Source organism: Phaethon aethereus (assembly GCF_964289735.1).
Source record: "Phaethon aethereus genome assembly, chromosome: 8".
In the NCBI taxonomy this organism is placed as follows: Eukaryota; Metazoa; Chordata; class Aves; order Phaethontiformes; family Phaethontidae; genus Phaethon; species Phaethon aethereus.
The window spans coordinates 4,914,187-4,929,382 of NC_138584.1; the positions used below are offsets into that span (position 1 = coordinate 4,914,187).

Below are 15,196 nucleotides of genomic sequence, written 5' to 3' on the forward strand. Positions count from 1 at the left end.
CGGTGCCGCCTCGAGGCAGCGACCCCTCCCCTGCCACTGCCACCGTGGGGGGAACCCACGCGGCCGTTCTGCGGGGACACGCGGCTTGTGGGGGGCCGGGAAGGAGGGCAGGGGAAGACCCGCGGGGTTGGGACCCCCCCGCGGCTCTGCGAGCCGGTGACCGGGCGGAGCGTCCCACGCCCGGCGGCGCAACGCGACCCCCGCCCCGCTCCACGCGTGGCCCCCGCCGCGCCGCTTCGCCCCGCCCCGCGCCGAACGCGGCAGCACCAATGGGAAGGCGCGGGGAGGCCGGCGGCGCCTTTTATTGGCTGCCGCCCCTGCATATATTATCGGGCAGCGGCGGCGGCACCGGGAGCGCGGCGGGTCCCGGCACCGGGAGCCCGATCGCGACACCGGGAGCCCGATCGCGGCGGCGGGCGCGGGATGCTGGCGGGGCCGCCTGCCCGCCCGGCAATGGGGCGGGGCGGGGCGGCTGGGAGACGGCGGCGGCGGGGCAGGGCCCGGGGCCGCTGAGGCGGAGCGGGACAGGACGGGACGGAGAAACGGCCGGTGCACCGCCGGCGCTGAGCCGGGGGAGGCTGGGGTAAGTCTGTGGGGTCGGGGGTGCGACCCGGCGTGGGTGGGACGGCGGGTGGGTAAGGGGAAGGAGCGGTGCGGCGAGAGCGGGAGATCCGCGGTACCGCCGTGCGCGACAGCGGAGACGCGGCTCGGTCGCCGCCGGCTCGCCCGGTGACCTTGTTCAAGTTGCTTCCCTGCTCCGGGCTCATTTCGCAGCCTCCCCGACGAGAACGGGTGTGGGGGAAGGCAACCAGCCCTTCCCGGTGCGGGGCGGGGGGCTGCGACCGGCCCGGTGCCACCGGGTGCTGGCAGGCTGCCGGGTAAACAAGACTCCCGGGAGGCTGGAGACCTGCTGCTGCTTGCACAGGGTGCCCCGGGAGCGGAGGTGACACCCCCTGAAATGCTCACGCGCACACGTGGCTCTTGGGCATCTCTAAACCCACAGGAGAGATCTCCTACCGCCCGTGCCGCAGCGCGGGGCCCACCGCCACCGGCTCCCCCGTGGGAGCACCGGGTGGTCCGGGGGAACATTTCATTTCTTCAATTTTTTTTTCCTTTTTTTTTGGGGGGGTTTTTTGGGGGTTTTTTTTTGCTTATCTCGAAGGTTGTGTGCGGTTCCCGGCGCGGTGCCGGTGACAGCAGCCCCGGCAGCGCTGGCAGCGGCGGGGGGGCCCGGCTGCCGGGCTCAATAATTCCCTTCGCTAAACACTAATTTAATTTTTTTTTTTTCTCAGTAGGAAAACAAAACTCGGGATCTTTAAAGCACCGATCTGGAGAGCATCAGCTCTCAGCATAGTCACGTCCCCCCCCGTCCTGCTCGTTTTTAGGGGGACCCGCATATCGCTGCCCTCCGGGGCTCCCCTGCAGCGGGGCTGGCGGGCACCAGGGGTGCCCCCCCCGCCCCCCTCCGCTGTGGTACCGAGGACGGGCAGGGTGGGCCCGGGTGCTGTGGGGTGCTGTGGGGCCGGTGGGACCTGCCGGCAGATGTCAGTGTCCCCCCTCTGTCAGCGGCCGGGAGGGTCCGAACCAGCGCCGGAGATGTTGCGAGGAGCCCCCGCACCGCTTTTTTTTGGCTTGGGGGGGGGGGGGGTGTCAGTGACAATTTTGAGACCTGAGGGAGCAGTGGGGTGCTGGGGAAAGGGGGGAGGCACTCCCTCTCCAGATCTCCTCCCTCTCTCTGCCCAGCACCAGTTACCCACCGCCTTATTTCCCCGGTGAGGCTACTGCCGTGCATCACTGCCCACCCGTGACACTTGTCACCCGTGTGAAGGTGAGGGAGCGGTCCTCGCTGTGCACTGCTTCCAGCTCCTGGATGACAGCAGAGTCCGTCGGGGGGGACAGGAGCCATCGTCTCTGGAGAGGGGGCTGCAGGGATGCTCTTCCCCGGCCTCAGAGACCCATCCGCAGGGATGCTCTGGGTGAGAGCTCGGCACAAGGCAGGGGAGGCCGGTGCTGCTGCTGTCGCCGTGCTGGGGGAGAGTTTTTATTTTGCACGTCGCTCTTTTAAGAGGCTTTCTGCCTGCGGGTGTGGGAGTCTCGGGCGAGCAGAGCCAGAGGGCAGAGCACATGGCACTGGTGTGACCCGGGGCACGCCACGGCTGCCTCCCCGGATGGCAGCCCAGGCTTCATCTCGTTTGATGTCTTATGCAAATCCTCAGCTCCCTGAGTCCTGGGATTTTCTGCTCTTTTCACTCCTCTCAAAGGGTCTTGCTCTTAATGATGTGAAGAAAAGCTAGTAAAAGGAACCCAAGTCATCAAGTCTTGCAGGTTTTTAAACCAGTCGCATGAGGTGGAGGTGGACGAGGGGAAGGCAGCAACTTAAAGTCACTGAACGGGATGCGGAGGGTGGTTCGCAGAAGCCTAGCGAGAATCGTTTCACAGCCACCATCGTGCTCTTTAACACTGCTGCTGGGGCAGGGATGGCAGGCTCCGTGTCCCCATGCCCGGAGCTGTGTCTCCACAGGCCATGGGTGCCAGGAAGCCGACGGCACCCTGCCATGCCATTACCATGCCGCTGTCGCTCCGGCGGTGCCTGGCTCACTCTCTTAATTATCCCAGCAGATCAATGAGGCACCGGCACTTCCTTGGGAGCGTGTGGATGTGAGCCTGGTGGCTGCAGCTCATGGCAAACCACGCCAGAGCGAGGAGGCAGGGGTGCAGGCAGGGAGAGGTAGGGCTGGGTGCAAGGGAACTTGGTCCCACAAAGTCCCAAGCGAGGTTGGTGGCTCTGGAGCAAGGGGCTGAGCATCCTGCAGGATTGAGCCCTTTGGGATTGTCTGTCCCAGGAGGGTGCAAGCGGCAGAGCAAGAGGTGCCTGTGGGAATTCACTAGGCACAGCTCAGCTGAGCCAATCCACTTCAGAAACTAAACTGCACTTAGCCTCTGCCCAGACTCTTTTAAGTAGCTTTAATTTGATAAAGCTTTCCCATGTTTAAGGAGAAGGTGACTCGGTCGCTAAGTTTGATGCTCGTTCCCATTCCGCAGGGAGCTCAAGCCCTGTCCCCATCGCTCCCTGCTCCCACACGGATGCACCTTAGCTCCCGCCGCACCCCAGGGACCAGCTGCCCATGGCTGGGCACGTCCCACAGCTCTGCCACCAACAGGTATCGCTCTGCCCAGCACAGACGTCAGGTGCTGCTTTTGCTCCGGGCTTCAGCTCGGCATTTACAGGGGGTAGTGCCAGAGCCCGTCTGGAATCCCGTGCTTCCCCACAGCTCCCAGCGAATACCACCGCAGCCTCTCCCCAGCGCACGCTTCGCAGTTTCTGCATCTCTAGATCCGCTCCAGCAGCATGAAAGGGCAGAAATCAATGTTAATGTCCCTGACAATTAGCTAACATCTTAATTATCGAACTCAGCCTGATTAGAGGTGGAGCGTGTGGCTCTGGAGACACTGTCGGCATGGAAGCACGCCGGACCTCGGCATAACCCTGCAGGATGTTGCCGCTTTTGCAGCTCACCCGAGCTGCTCGCCAGGCGCTCGAGCATCCCCATCCACACCTTGCGCCATCCTGCCTCGTTCTCTTGAACCATTTTGGATGAACCCCCCGCCGCAGAAGGAATCCCGTTGCCATCTCAAGCCTAAGGGTGGAAAGGCACCTCTAGAAATTGCAACAAGCTATTTTTAAGATGCAGCTCATGACGAGTGACCGTCTGGGCTGTGCATCGCTGTCACCGGAGGGACACCGGGGTGTCCTGCTGCAGGCAGCAGGGACAAAGAGGGCTGCAACAAGATCAGGAGGACTTAGCCAGGGAGAAGGCTGTGGGCCTGGGAAAGCTTGCCAAGAATATTTGCATTGGTACTCTTCTTCCTTTGCTTTACGGTTTTTATAGAAGGGGGCAGGGGAAGAAAAAAAAAATAATTAACAAGCTGGAAGTTTTCCAACTTTCGTGATGCAAAACCCTAAATCAAAAACAAAAAAAAAAAGAGTAGTCAGATGCTTCTCATCAAATCTTCATTCTTTCGGATCAAGAAAAAGTGATTAGAAAGTTATTTCCAGCTCTAGTAGTAAGGTCAAGGGGGTTACTCGCTTCCGAAGAGCTTTGCTCTACCCATCATCCCAGGAGCGTGCTGGCGTGAGCAGACGGAGGTGCACCCCAATAAGCATTGCCCCCCAACCCTGCAGAACAGCAGCATCCCCCCAGCAAAACCAGACACCCCTCCCACCCCCGCTCTGTGGACTAAGGACTATATGGAGCTATAGCAATTTCTGCACGCGCTTATTTTATGTGACCCCTGATCTAGACGAGCAAATAAATGAGCCCAGCTAACGACGGTGCAGGAGGGCTGCTCCTCGGGGAGAAGCTCGCTGCCTAACTCGGCGCAGCCCCCGTGCGGGCTCTCCTGCCCGCGGTGGCTTGCCCGTTCCTGCCTGACTCGGGGCTTCAAGCTTCTGTCGGCAAGGACGCTCGCGTGCGTCAGCGCCCGTCCCCAAGCAAGAGCCTGGCTCAGAGGTGCCAGCGCTCGCAGTGTAAATAAGAGGCAGGTGTAAATAAGAGCTCATTTAGCAAGGTTGGAAACTTCGCTGCTTTAAGGGATGCTGCACGCCAGGAGGGGACCTTTGCTGGATTTGCACCAGCCAAGCGCTGAAAATACCCGGTTCTGACTATTTTTATTGCTCTGTAGTAAAACATGAGGTGGCCACGAGGAAACATCTCACACTCAGCCATGAATCTCAGCATAAGCTCCCCAGGGAAGGCGGCAGAGCGGGCTGAAATGGTTTCTAGCTGGTCTGGGGGCTGCAGCGCAAGGGAAGAGGTGGCCCAAGGTGGCTCCACCCCTCATATCTGTCCCCACGGTGGTCACCCAGAAGAGGTTTGCTGCCTTGAGCTGCGGTGCTGGGAGGGGGGGTGGGAGAGAGGGTTTGGAGGGAGCCCCTCTGGGGGAAGCACGTGGGGGTCCCCCCCATTGGAAGGGGCTGCTCAGTGGTGGTGGGAAGCTGTTAGCACCCAGGACGGTTGGCTGGAGGAGACAGTGCTCTGCCTGGTCCCCCCCCAAATCCCCTCCATGCTTTGAATCAAAGGAAGGATGGTCCCACATCCTCCTGAGTTACACCAGGAAAGCCTCGGGGAGGGCAGTGGGGTGACTGGTGCGAGACCATCCATACCAGTCTGTGGCGGTGTGAAGTGGTGATGGATGAGGCCAGTCTCCCACGGCGCTCGTGGGAAAGCATCTTTTTGGCTGTACAGACCCGGACGGCGGCAGAGGGGAGAGGGGGCCGGCCAGGGAGCAGCCCCTACCCCCCAGCCCAGCCCCCCTTGGCTGGGGGTGGTCAGGAGCCACCCAAAAGCCACAGACGATGGCAGGGGATGAGGATCTCGGCCGTGCCAAGCCTGTTGGTGGTGCAACAGGCAGGCTACCTAGCGCGCCGGCTATGTAAGCAAGGCGTTTTGCTGGCACAGCCGTATTTAACGCTGCGAGCAGCGTGCTTCCATGAGCAGGGTTTAGGGAGATGCTGCTCAAGGATGGCTTTCACCTCGGCTTCTCGGCCGAGAGCCGGCGTGCTGCCTTCCTCCCTGCTGTACGGGAGAGGGACCAGGTCATGGAGGGTTTAGCCCATGGTCAGCATCTAAACCATCCGTCGGGTTTGCTGCCAGGCCCTGGCTCCCTCCCGGGCACGGCAGCTTGCCCCGGCTCCCTGCGCCGCCCCACAGCAGCGCAGCGGCAGGACCCATGGCTGCAGGGCAGTGGGGGGCCGGGAGGGTTTAATCCTGAGCCTTGCACGCTCCTTCGGTCCCCAGGCCACGTCGGTTTTAATGGCATCTGCAGATATTCCTGGCGAGGGGAGCAAGGTGCTCGCCTGCTTCAGGCAGCCGCTGCATCCCGGCTGCCTGCTTCTCCCTGGCCCAGCTCTGGCTGCAGGCAGGGAAGCAGGCAGGGAAGCAGGCAGGGAGGATTTCAGAGCAGCCGAAGTGCCTCAGCTGCTCAGCCACCACCCACACGTGGCAGCGCACGAGCAGCTCCGTGAGCAGCCGGCATCGGGTCCTGCCACATTTCGGGGGGGGGGGGAACGACGACACAGATGCCCCCTCCAACATTCGAGGGGCAGAGTGAAGAAACCAGCCTGATGTCGCCGGTCCCCCTGCCCACCCCGGCATGGGGGCTTGTTCGTTTGGGCCAGGGTTTGGCCACGTCGTGGCCGTGGGGGACTCCGCCAGGAGGCAACGGCCGGGGTGTTATGTGGCTGCCTGCAAGGCTGGGAGAAGCCAGGGTGACACGTGGAAAGACAGTGCGGGGGGACACAGAAAAAACCCTGCCTGCTGCTCCTGCCCACCCCTGCCCGCCCCGCTGCCCCGGCACCCCCAACCTGGTGATGCGAAAATCTCGGCTTTTGTTTAAAATTAACAGGGCCCCAGCCTCGAGGGCTGAGTGAGAAGCTGAGAAAGCGTAATCAAAGTGCACCCTTAAGGGTTTAAAAATAGAAGAGAGGGAGAAAAAAAAAAAATAATAATACATGTTAAAGCACAACGATTCATCCAGCAAAGCCCAGTTTGGGAGAACGTGGGGCTGGTGTGTGCTCGGCAGGAGCAAGCGCTTGGGCTCGGGGCCCCCACCAGCCACCTTCCCGGAATAAAATCACCTCCCCTGGAAGCACTGCACCGATGGGGTCCCTGTTTTTAGGCAAACAGCTCTTGCTGCCTGCCAGGACACCTCGCCTCGCCCCGGCTCTGCCGGACCTCGCAGCTCCCCATCTCCCACCTTCACTTGCAAATTCAGGCTCTGGCCCCAGGGCCGCTGCTCCCAGCAAAGCTCCGTTTTTACTCCCGCTGGGCTATGAGAGAGGAAAGGTTTTGGCTTGAGCTAAACGCCAGTTGCATTCAAAACACCGCTGCGACCAGCCCAGCCCGCCTTGGGGTGGACCTCCATCCCTCCATCAATCCATCCACCACCTCAGCCACTGGCAGGATGCAAAGGAATGTCCAACACCGGCCGCACACAGCTGAACCCATACCTAGAGAAGCTCTTTTTTTCCAGTTCCCTACACTTATTATTTTTTTAGCCCCCCATAAAACAGGCAGCGCATGCTCGCGACGGGCATCCCCGAAGTGCAAGGCGCAGGGGCAGCCCACCATTCCCACCGCACGGGCACAAGCGGCAAGCTTGGCTCGCCGGGCTGATGCACAGCAGAGAGAAACGTTAAAAAAAAAAAAGCCAGAAATGTCTCAAACGGGCCCTAGCCCGGTTTTCATTTAACTTCAGCAGCAGCCAGCACCCCTCACCCCATAAACCGCACCTCCTGCGGCTCACCCGCTCCGTGCCCGACGCGTGGCTCTCCCCAGAGCGCGGCTTTCCCGGCACCAGCATCCCAGCAGCCTCCCCACCGCAGACCCCACCTTCCCGTAGCTTGTGGTTGCACCTGGCTCGCAGCCACGCCAAACTGGCCCCACCTGGCCCCTCGCCCAGCGCGGCGCGGCCGCCGCGTCCCGCCGGCCTCACGGGGCTCCCCGCTTCGCGCGGTGCCGTTGCAGGGCAGGGCTGTCCCGGAGGATCGCCGCGGGGCGAGAGAATGAAGAAGCCAGCCGGGCAGCGGCAGGATGGGGCGGCAGGACCTCCCGCGCGCTGACGGGCCCCCGCCGATGCTCCTGTGGCCGCTGGCCCTCCTGGCCCTGGGCGCGTGCTGCCGCTGGGGAGTGGCCGGCGGGGCGGGCGGCACGGTGCCCCAGCAGCATGCCGCCGCCGCCGCCCCTTCCTCCTCATCCTCCTCTTCCTCCGGCCGGGCGCCCCTCGACTGGCTCCTCACCGACCGGGGACCCTTCTACCGAGCCCAGGAGTACGTGGACTTCGTGGAGCGCTACCGGCAGGGTTTCACCACCAGGTACAGGATCTACAGGTGAGAGACCACGGGCGCCCCGGGAGGGAGCTGTGGTGTGGGGGGCTGCGGGGGGCACAGCGGAGCGGGGACGGACCTGCTTTAATCCGCACGGGCGGACCCCCGTGTGTGGGAGGAGGCTGCCCATCGGGAGGTGGGTGGTGTATGTGAGATGCTGCTTTCCCAGGGAGTATAACAGCAACACCCCAAGATGCTCACGGCATGGCCGGGATGGGCTCGGGGCAGGATTTCCGCTGAGCTGGGAATGAGTCGGTGCGCTGGCTGGGACGGGATCAGGCCTTATGGTGGGAGGCACAGCGGGACGCTCCTTTGTCCTTTTGCCACGCACAAAGACATCTCTGCACCGAATTACTGAGCCTGCCTGGCCTGCCAGCCCTCTGGGGCTGGGATGCTGCTGGGGCTTGCAAAAAGCCAGCCTGACCGACCCCCTGGCACGTCCCCAGTGCCGTCACCCCACAGACCACGGCAGCGGGATGTGTGGGGGCTGATGCTGGAGGGGGTTTCTTGCTGGTGGAGAGCCAGGCTCGGCAGCGGTGGCATCCGCCAACCCCACAATGACAGCCAGCATGGGAAACCCGCTCAGCCGCCTCCCGGCACTAATTGGGGCTCTCGCCTCCTGCTAACGAGCCCTTTTCCCTTCCTCTCCTGGCTGGTGCCAAGCCCTGGGGATTTCCAGCAGCGGCGCAAAGCCGCTGCCTCCCAGGGCAGCTGACGTGGGTGCCCTGTTATGCAGCCCAGCACCCCCAGAGAGCTCTTCACCCCCGTCATCCTCTTCCTATGCGCTGACGCTGCCGTGCCGAGGGACCCAGGTCCTCCGGGGACAGCGGTGGGGTGGGAAGGAGCAGCCGGAGGGACGGCAGCCTTCGGAGCTTGCTCTGCCGGTGGGGTGGGGGTACCGGGCACAGGGCTCCTGGCCCCCCAGCCCCAGCACCCCAGCACCCAGGGAGCGTGCATCCCCCTCTCCCTCAGCCCCAGCTCCGGTGCTGGCCCCAACATCACACCTTCTGGGCCCAAAAATCATGACTCGAGTCAACCCAGCATCTGCCAAGCCCCTCGGCTGCTTTGCACCCATCCGCCCCTCCCTCTCCCTCCTTTCCCAACCAGCCCTAATTAAACTGTCTGAAAGCCGCCGTCTGGTTTTAATTAGAGCAAAATGCCAAAGATTAGGCTGAAATCGGTTGTTTACGGGGCTGTAGGTTGTTCGAGGCAGCGGCAGGCTGGCAGCTCCCCCCCGGCGCTGGGCGATGCTGGGGGGGGGCTATTCACAGCCTCCGGGGCTATGAGGGGACCCACCCCCACCGCATTCCAACACCTCCAGTTTCCTAGAAAACTCTGCCGATACGTAAAACCATGAAAACCCCAGATGTCAGATTTTCACCCAGATCCGTAGGCGTGGGGATAGAGGATGGATGAGGCCCATCCAGCCCAGTGGGCTGGAAAAGGCTCGAGCCCTGCCCTGGGCTGTGATTAATGCCGCCGGAGGAGCCTGGTTAATCAATATCAGGCATCTCCACTGCTTGTAGCTCGTTATCGCCATCGATGGCTTAGGGAGGGATGACGCTTTCATCCTGGATGGATCTATAGCCGGCGAGCGCACGCAGTGGGTCCTTCACCTCCGCCGTGGCGATGCGATGGGGAGGTCGGGATGGTCCCAATGGGGGTTTTTCCACCTACTGATCCCCTGCCCCAAGGTGGGAATTGGGGACAACCTGCATGAGGCACGGCTGGACCGGCTTCGAACCCTCTCCCCACCGCCGCGCTCCTCCCACAGAGAGTTTGCTCGTTGGAAGGTGAATAATTTGGCCTTGGAGAGGAAAGACTTCTTCAGCCTGCCACTTCCCCTGGCCCCCGAATTCATCCGCAACATCCGTCTGCTGGGACGCCGACCCAGCCCCCAGCAGATCACCGACAGCCTCATCAAGAAGTATGGGACCCACTTCTTGCTCGCTGCCACGCTGGGAGGTGAGTGCTGGCGGGGGCGCGCTCCCCGCTCGCTCCCCGCTCGCTTCCCTTGCACGAGGCAGCGTGCAAAAGGAGGGGGGGGTGTGGGAAAATAAGCACCACAGGAGAAATACGGCCAAGAAGGGGAATGGGGGGAGCCCAGCAGCCCCCCCAAGAGCGTTGCATGTGCCCGCAGGAGAGGAGTCCCTGACCATTTTTGTGGACAAGCGCAAGCTGAGCCGGAGGGCAGAGCCTGCCGGGGGGACCGGGAACAGCTCGTGGGTCTCACTGGAGACCCTGCACCAGCTGGCAGCCTCCTACTTCATCGACCGGGAGAGCACGCTGCGCCGGCTCCACCACATCCAGATCGCCACGGCCGCCATCAAGGTAGGCGGGGGTGCGAGGGAGAGGGCAGCGCGGGGAGACAGCGGCCTCGCAGAGCTGGCCCAGACCCTAAAGCAGCATCGCTCCCCGGGGAGGTGGGGGGCGGAGGGGGAGAGCAGGCAAAGTTAGCACCTCCGTGTTACGTACGGGGAATCGGGCGCGCTAATGAAGGCACATTTTTCAGCCGGCTGCAGGCAGGGCTGCTGCCTGTCAACAAGCCAATTAGCAGGCAATTAGTTCTCCTCTGCAAGCATCGCCTTGCTCGAGGCAGTGGGGCACGGCAAGGCTGGCCAGGGGGTATCTGCAGCACTTTCGGCGGGGTGGCATGTGCCCTGTGTCCCTGAGCACCTGCGGGTGTCCCCGTCCCCGTTCCCCCCCCCCCCATAGGTGACCGAAACACGGACGGGGCCGCTCGGCTGCAGCAACTACGACAACCTGGACTCGGTGAGCTCCGTCCTGGTGCAGAGCCCCGAGAACAAAGTGCAGCTCCAAGGTAGGACCAGGCTGGTGGGGACACGGTGACGGACGAGTGCCATCGTGGGATGCTCGCGGGTGCGCAGGGGGAGGATGCTGGCTCGGGATGCTGCTTTTAATTTAAGGGCTGGGGGTGGGGGGGGGGTGAAAATAATCAAAGCTGGGCAGGATGAGGTAGTTGCTTGTCTGCCAAGAAGAGCCAAGATCAATGCAGAGCCCAGACAAGTGGCTCCACAGCAAATTGATATGAAAATCACGCGAGGAGGGTGGGAGCCCAGGGCGGGGGAAGGCTCGCTCCCTCCTCACCCGGGCGATGTTTTCGAGGGGCTCCGCGCGTGCCCTGACGCCCTCGGGGCCGCCTCCGCTCGTAGGGCTGCAGACGGTGCTCCCCTCCTACCTGCGGGAGAGGTTCGTGGCGGCTGCCCTCAGCTACATCGCCTGCGGCTCGGCCGGGGAGCTGGTGTGCCACCGGAGCGACTGCCGCTGCCGGTGCCAGCCCGCCTTCCCCCGCTGCAACTGCCCCGAGGCCGACATCCAGGCGCTGGAGAACAACCTGGCCCAGCTGCGGCGAGCCTGGGAGAGCCACCACGGCCAGTTCGAGGAGTCAGGTGAGGCTGGGTAGACCCCACCAAGCGTCTCCTTCCCTGCTGCTTTGGGAGCAGCCCAGGCTGGGTGGTGGGGCGCCAGGGCAGGATCCAGAGCGGTTGTCTCCCCGTGAAGACCCCAGAGCCCAGGTGGAGGGAGGTTGCCTCCAGCCCTGCCTTCACCGCTTGCTCTGCTGGGTCTGCTGATGCCATCTCTCTGCCCTCGCAGAGGAGTTTCAGGCCCTGGTGAAGAGGCTCCCCGGGGACCGTTTCCTGAACAGGACGGCCATCTCCCACTTCTGGGCCATGGACCTGGATGTCCAGCATCGCTACCAGCAACTGGGCACCAGCCTGAAGCTGCTCTCCAGGAAAACCCACCGACTCATCCGGCGGCTCTTCAACCTCAGCAAACGCTGCCACCGGCAACCTCGCTTCAAATTGCCGAAGGAGAGGTAGGGTGCCACGACACCCTCGCCCCACATCACGGGCACTGCTCAGAGCCCCCGGGGGGGCTCAGGCCTACAGCCCACCTCCCCGTGGCTGCGACTGGAGGAGCTCCCTCCTTGCTGGAGGGGTGCCCGGGGGTGAGCAGGCAGCAGGGGCAGCTGTGCCACCCTGGGACGTGGACCTGAGAGGTTGGGTCCAAGCCTGGAGGTAGAAAATGGGGCACAGTTCATGGGGGGTGCCACCAGCGGTGCAGAAAAACGATGGTGGGCAGCTCTTCCATCCCTGGGGAAAGTCTGTCGTGCCCCAAAAGATGCCACATAAGCATCTCTCCTCCCGTTTCTCTTCTCTACCAGGTCCCTCCCTTACTGGTGGAGCCGTGCACAGTCGCTCCTGTACTGCAGCGAAACCACCACGCCGGGGACCTTCCTGGAAGAAAGCCACAGCTGCACGTGCCCCTCCGACCAGCCCTCCTGCCAGGGGTCCATACCGTGTGCCTTGGGTGAGGGATCAGCCTGCGCCAGCTGTGCCGAGGACAACAGCACCCGCTGCGGCACCTGCAACCACGGCTACGTGCTCGCCCAGGGCTTCTGCCGCCCGGAGGTGGCTGACTCGCTGGAGCACTACCTGGGGCTCGAGACGGACCTGCAGGACTTGGAGCTCAAGTACCTCCTGCAGAAACGGGACAGCCGCATCGAGGTGCACTCCATCTTCATCAGCAACGACATGCGCCTGGGGAGCTGGTTCGACCCCTCCTGGAGGAAGCGCATGCTCTTGACCCTGAAGAGCAACAAGTACAAACCCGGGCTGGTTCACGTGATGTTGGCCCTCTCCCTGCAGATCTGCCTCACCAAGAACAGCACACTGGAGCCTGTCATGGCCATCTACGTCAACCCCTTCGGGGGAAGCCACTCAGAGAGCTGGTTCATGCCCGTCAGTGAGGGCAGCTTCCCAGACTGGGAAAGGACTAACGTAGATGCCTCTGCCCAGTGCCAAAACTGGACGCTCACCTTGGGCAACAAGTGGAAGACCTTCTTTGAAACGGTCCACGTCTACTTGCGGAGCCGCATCAAGTCTCTGGACGACAGCTCCAATGAGACAATCTACTACGAACCCTTGGAGATGGCAGATCCCTCCAAGAACCTGGGGTACATGAAAATCAACAGCTTGCAAGTCTTCGGCTACAGCCTGCCCTTTGAACCAGACGCTATTCGTGACCTGATCCTTCAGCTGGACTACCCCTACACCCAGGGCTCCCAGGACACGGCCATGCTCCAGCTGTTGGAGATCAGGGACCGGGTGAACAGGTTGTCACCCCCTGGCAAAACCCGCCTCGACCTCTTCACTTGCTTGCTCCGCCACAGGCTCAAGTTGGCCAACAACGAGGTGGCGAGGATCCAGTCCTCCTTGAGGGCCTTCAACGCCAAGCTGCCCAATGCGGTAGAGCAGGAGACGGGCAAGCTGTGCAGCTAACGGCCGGGGCTGCTCAGGTCTTGGAGCGAGGGGGCCAGGAGAAAGGACTCTGTGGGGAGGTGGGGTGCAGGGAGGGAGTAACCACCCTAAAAATACTAAATCAAGGCCTTACCTTAGTGCCAACCGTGCGCTTCCACCCAGCAACTGGCCAAAGAGATGCAGGGCTTGAGCAGACAGAGGACGCCAGCGGGACTATGGAGGAGGGATGGCTCGCGCCGCGCGGACTGGCTCTGAGCGCAGGGATGATGCCAGCGTGGCCACCCCGTGGCACGGCTTTTGCTCGAGCTCCGGTGGCTGGGGAGACATGACGACGGCCGAGGAGGGATGCGGCTTGGCCAGAGGCGGCTGCTGGCCCCGCTGGAGCAGATGCTCAACCCACCATGAGGTTCCTCCAGTGGCGGTCTCCTCGGCGCCCCAACTTTTGTAGTCTTTTTAAGAGGTTTCTACTGGCGCCTTCACTTTTGCATCCCCCGCGACCCTCCCTGTGGCCGTGCCCTTGCGCTCAGCGTGGGGAGGGACCATGCCATAGGCCCCTGAGATGCAGCAGATCTCTCCTGGGGCCTCTCCAGGAGCATCTCGTGCACGTTGTGGTACCAAGGCATCATCGCCCCTTGTGCGGGCAAGGACCTGCCCCGTGGATGCTGCTATCACAGACACCGGCGGAGACCTCTGGGCTGCAGTTCCTTACAACAAAAAAAAAAGAAAAAAAGAGAGAAACCTAAAACAAAAGAAAACGGAAAAAAATGTTTTATTTATGTATTTATTTATTTGTTTTGTTTGGGAGGGGTTTTTTTAAGCCTATTTATTTGGGGGGGGTCATTTCTCGTCGGTGGCTCCAGCCAAGAGACATCTTAGTAAAATGTATCTGTTTAATATATTTTTTAAAAAATGCCTTTTTTGAGCAAAAGAGCAACCAAAAACAACTGAGAGAAAAAAAAAAAGGAAAAAAAAAGAACAGTTACTGTCATCTCTGACCCTGGCTTTTCCCCTGCTGTGTGGCAGGAGGGGATGGCGAGGAGGCTCCTGTGCGTGCCTGGCCCCCGTGTACCCCACCGTGTCTCCGCACCATCCTGTTCTCTGGATTTTAGCTGAGCCTCCCAAAGAGGGGAGATGCCACCGCGTAGGCTGGCCAACTGTCTCCGTCTTCATTAACCCGGAGGTATGGCCCGTTAAGACCACCAGCTGTGCCTGGAGGCAGGGAGGGATCCTGCCCACACCTGGGGCCGGCAGCTCCTGCCTTGATTTCCCCGGCTCCCACCTTTGCTCCCAGCCAGGTGCCCGGAGCAGACGCTCCCCGAGCTGGTGGGAAGGACCCATGTGGCACCGGCCACATCCCGTGTCCAACCTCCTCCTGGTCCCATGTGAACGTCCACCATCCCAGGGCGAGCCGTGTCGTGGCTCGGTTGCCCGCTGTGGCACGTGCCACCTCTTTGGGCATGTCAAGCGTGGGAGCTTCACCCTGATGGCCCTTAGCTCTGGTTGGGGAAGAGACGAGGGTGTCTGAGCCCCAGCCACCCCTTCTGGCCAGTCACAGTTGTACGGGCAGGCCCGACAGCCACCTCCGTGTCCTAGCTCCATTGCGTGGTCCGCACACGTAGGTTGCTCCATACTTCTGGTGTCCTTGTTGACCTCCTCAAGGCCTTCTCATTCATCACCCCCTTAGATATAGCCCCCAAACCAGGCGCAGCCCATCCTGGACACCTCCCTCTGCTACCCCCAGTGCCGGCACCAAGGGGCAGCGGGTTTGCCCGAGACCGGCACCTCCAGCAGCCCCACCGCCGGCCAGCCCCCGGCACCTCCGGCAGCTGCTCCGCGCAGCCCGAGGCGAAGAGCCGGGCAGCCGATGGCTCGGGGGAGTCGGGCTGCCCTCCCTCCTTCGCCGGCGCCGCTGCCGCGCTGGGTGCCTGACCGGAATGTCAAGCGCGGCTGTCGGACAGAAACACTGGGTACCCAGACGAGCGGAGCCCACCGCCTTGGCGGCTGCCCTAATTTCTTGGCCGAGGACAGG

The 15,196-nt window shown here is 62.3% G+C and overlaps 1 protein-coding gene across 1 annotated transcript; it reads left to right on the forward strand.

Annotated features, from left to right (window-relative positions):
- Window positions 1-5,784: 5,784 nt before the first annotated feature.
- On the forward strand, window positions 5,785-13,188 carry BRINP2 (BMP/retinoic acid inducible neural specific 2; the record flags this gene model as incomplete). The annotated part of the gene is made up of 7 exons (XM_082002650.1): window positions 5,785-7,888; window positions 9,660-9,850; window positions 10,026-10,216; window positions 10,601-10,706; window positions 11,059-11,295; window positions 11,501-11,723; window positions 12,072-13,188. The coding sequence occupies exons 1-7, from the start codon at window positions 7,593-7,595 to the stop codon at window positions 13,186-13,188; spliced, it is 2,361 nt and encodes a 786-aa protein (XP_081858776.1). The 5' UTR covers window positions 5,785-7,592.
- Window positions 13,189-15,196: the final 2,008 nt, after the last annotated feature.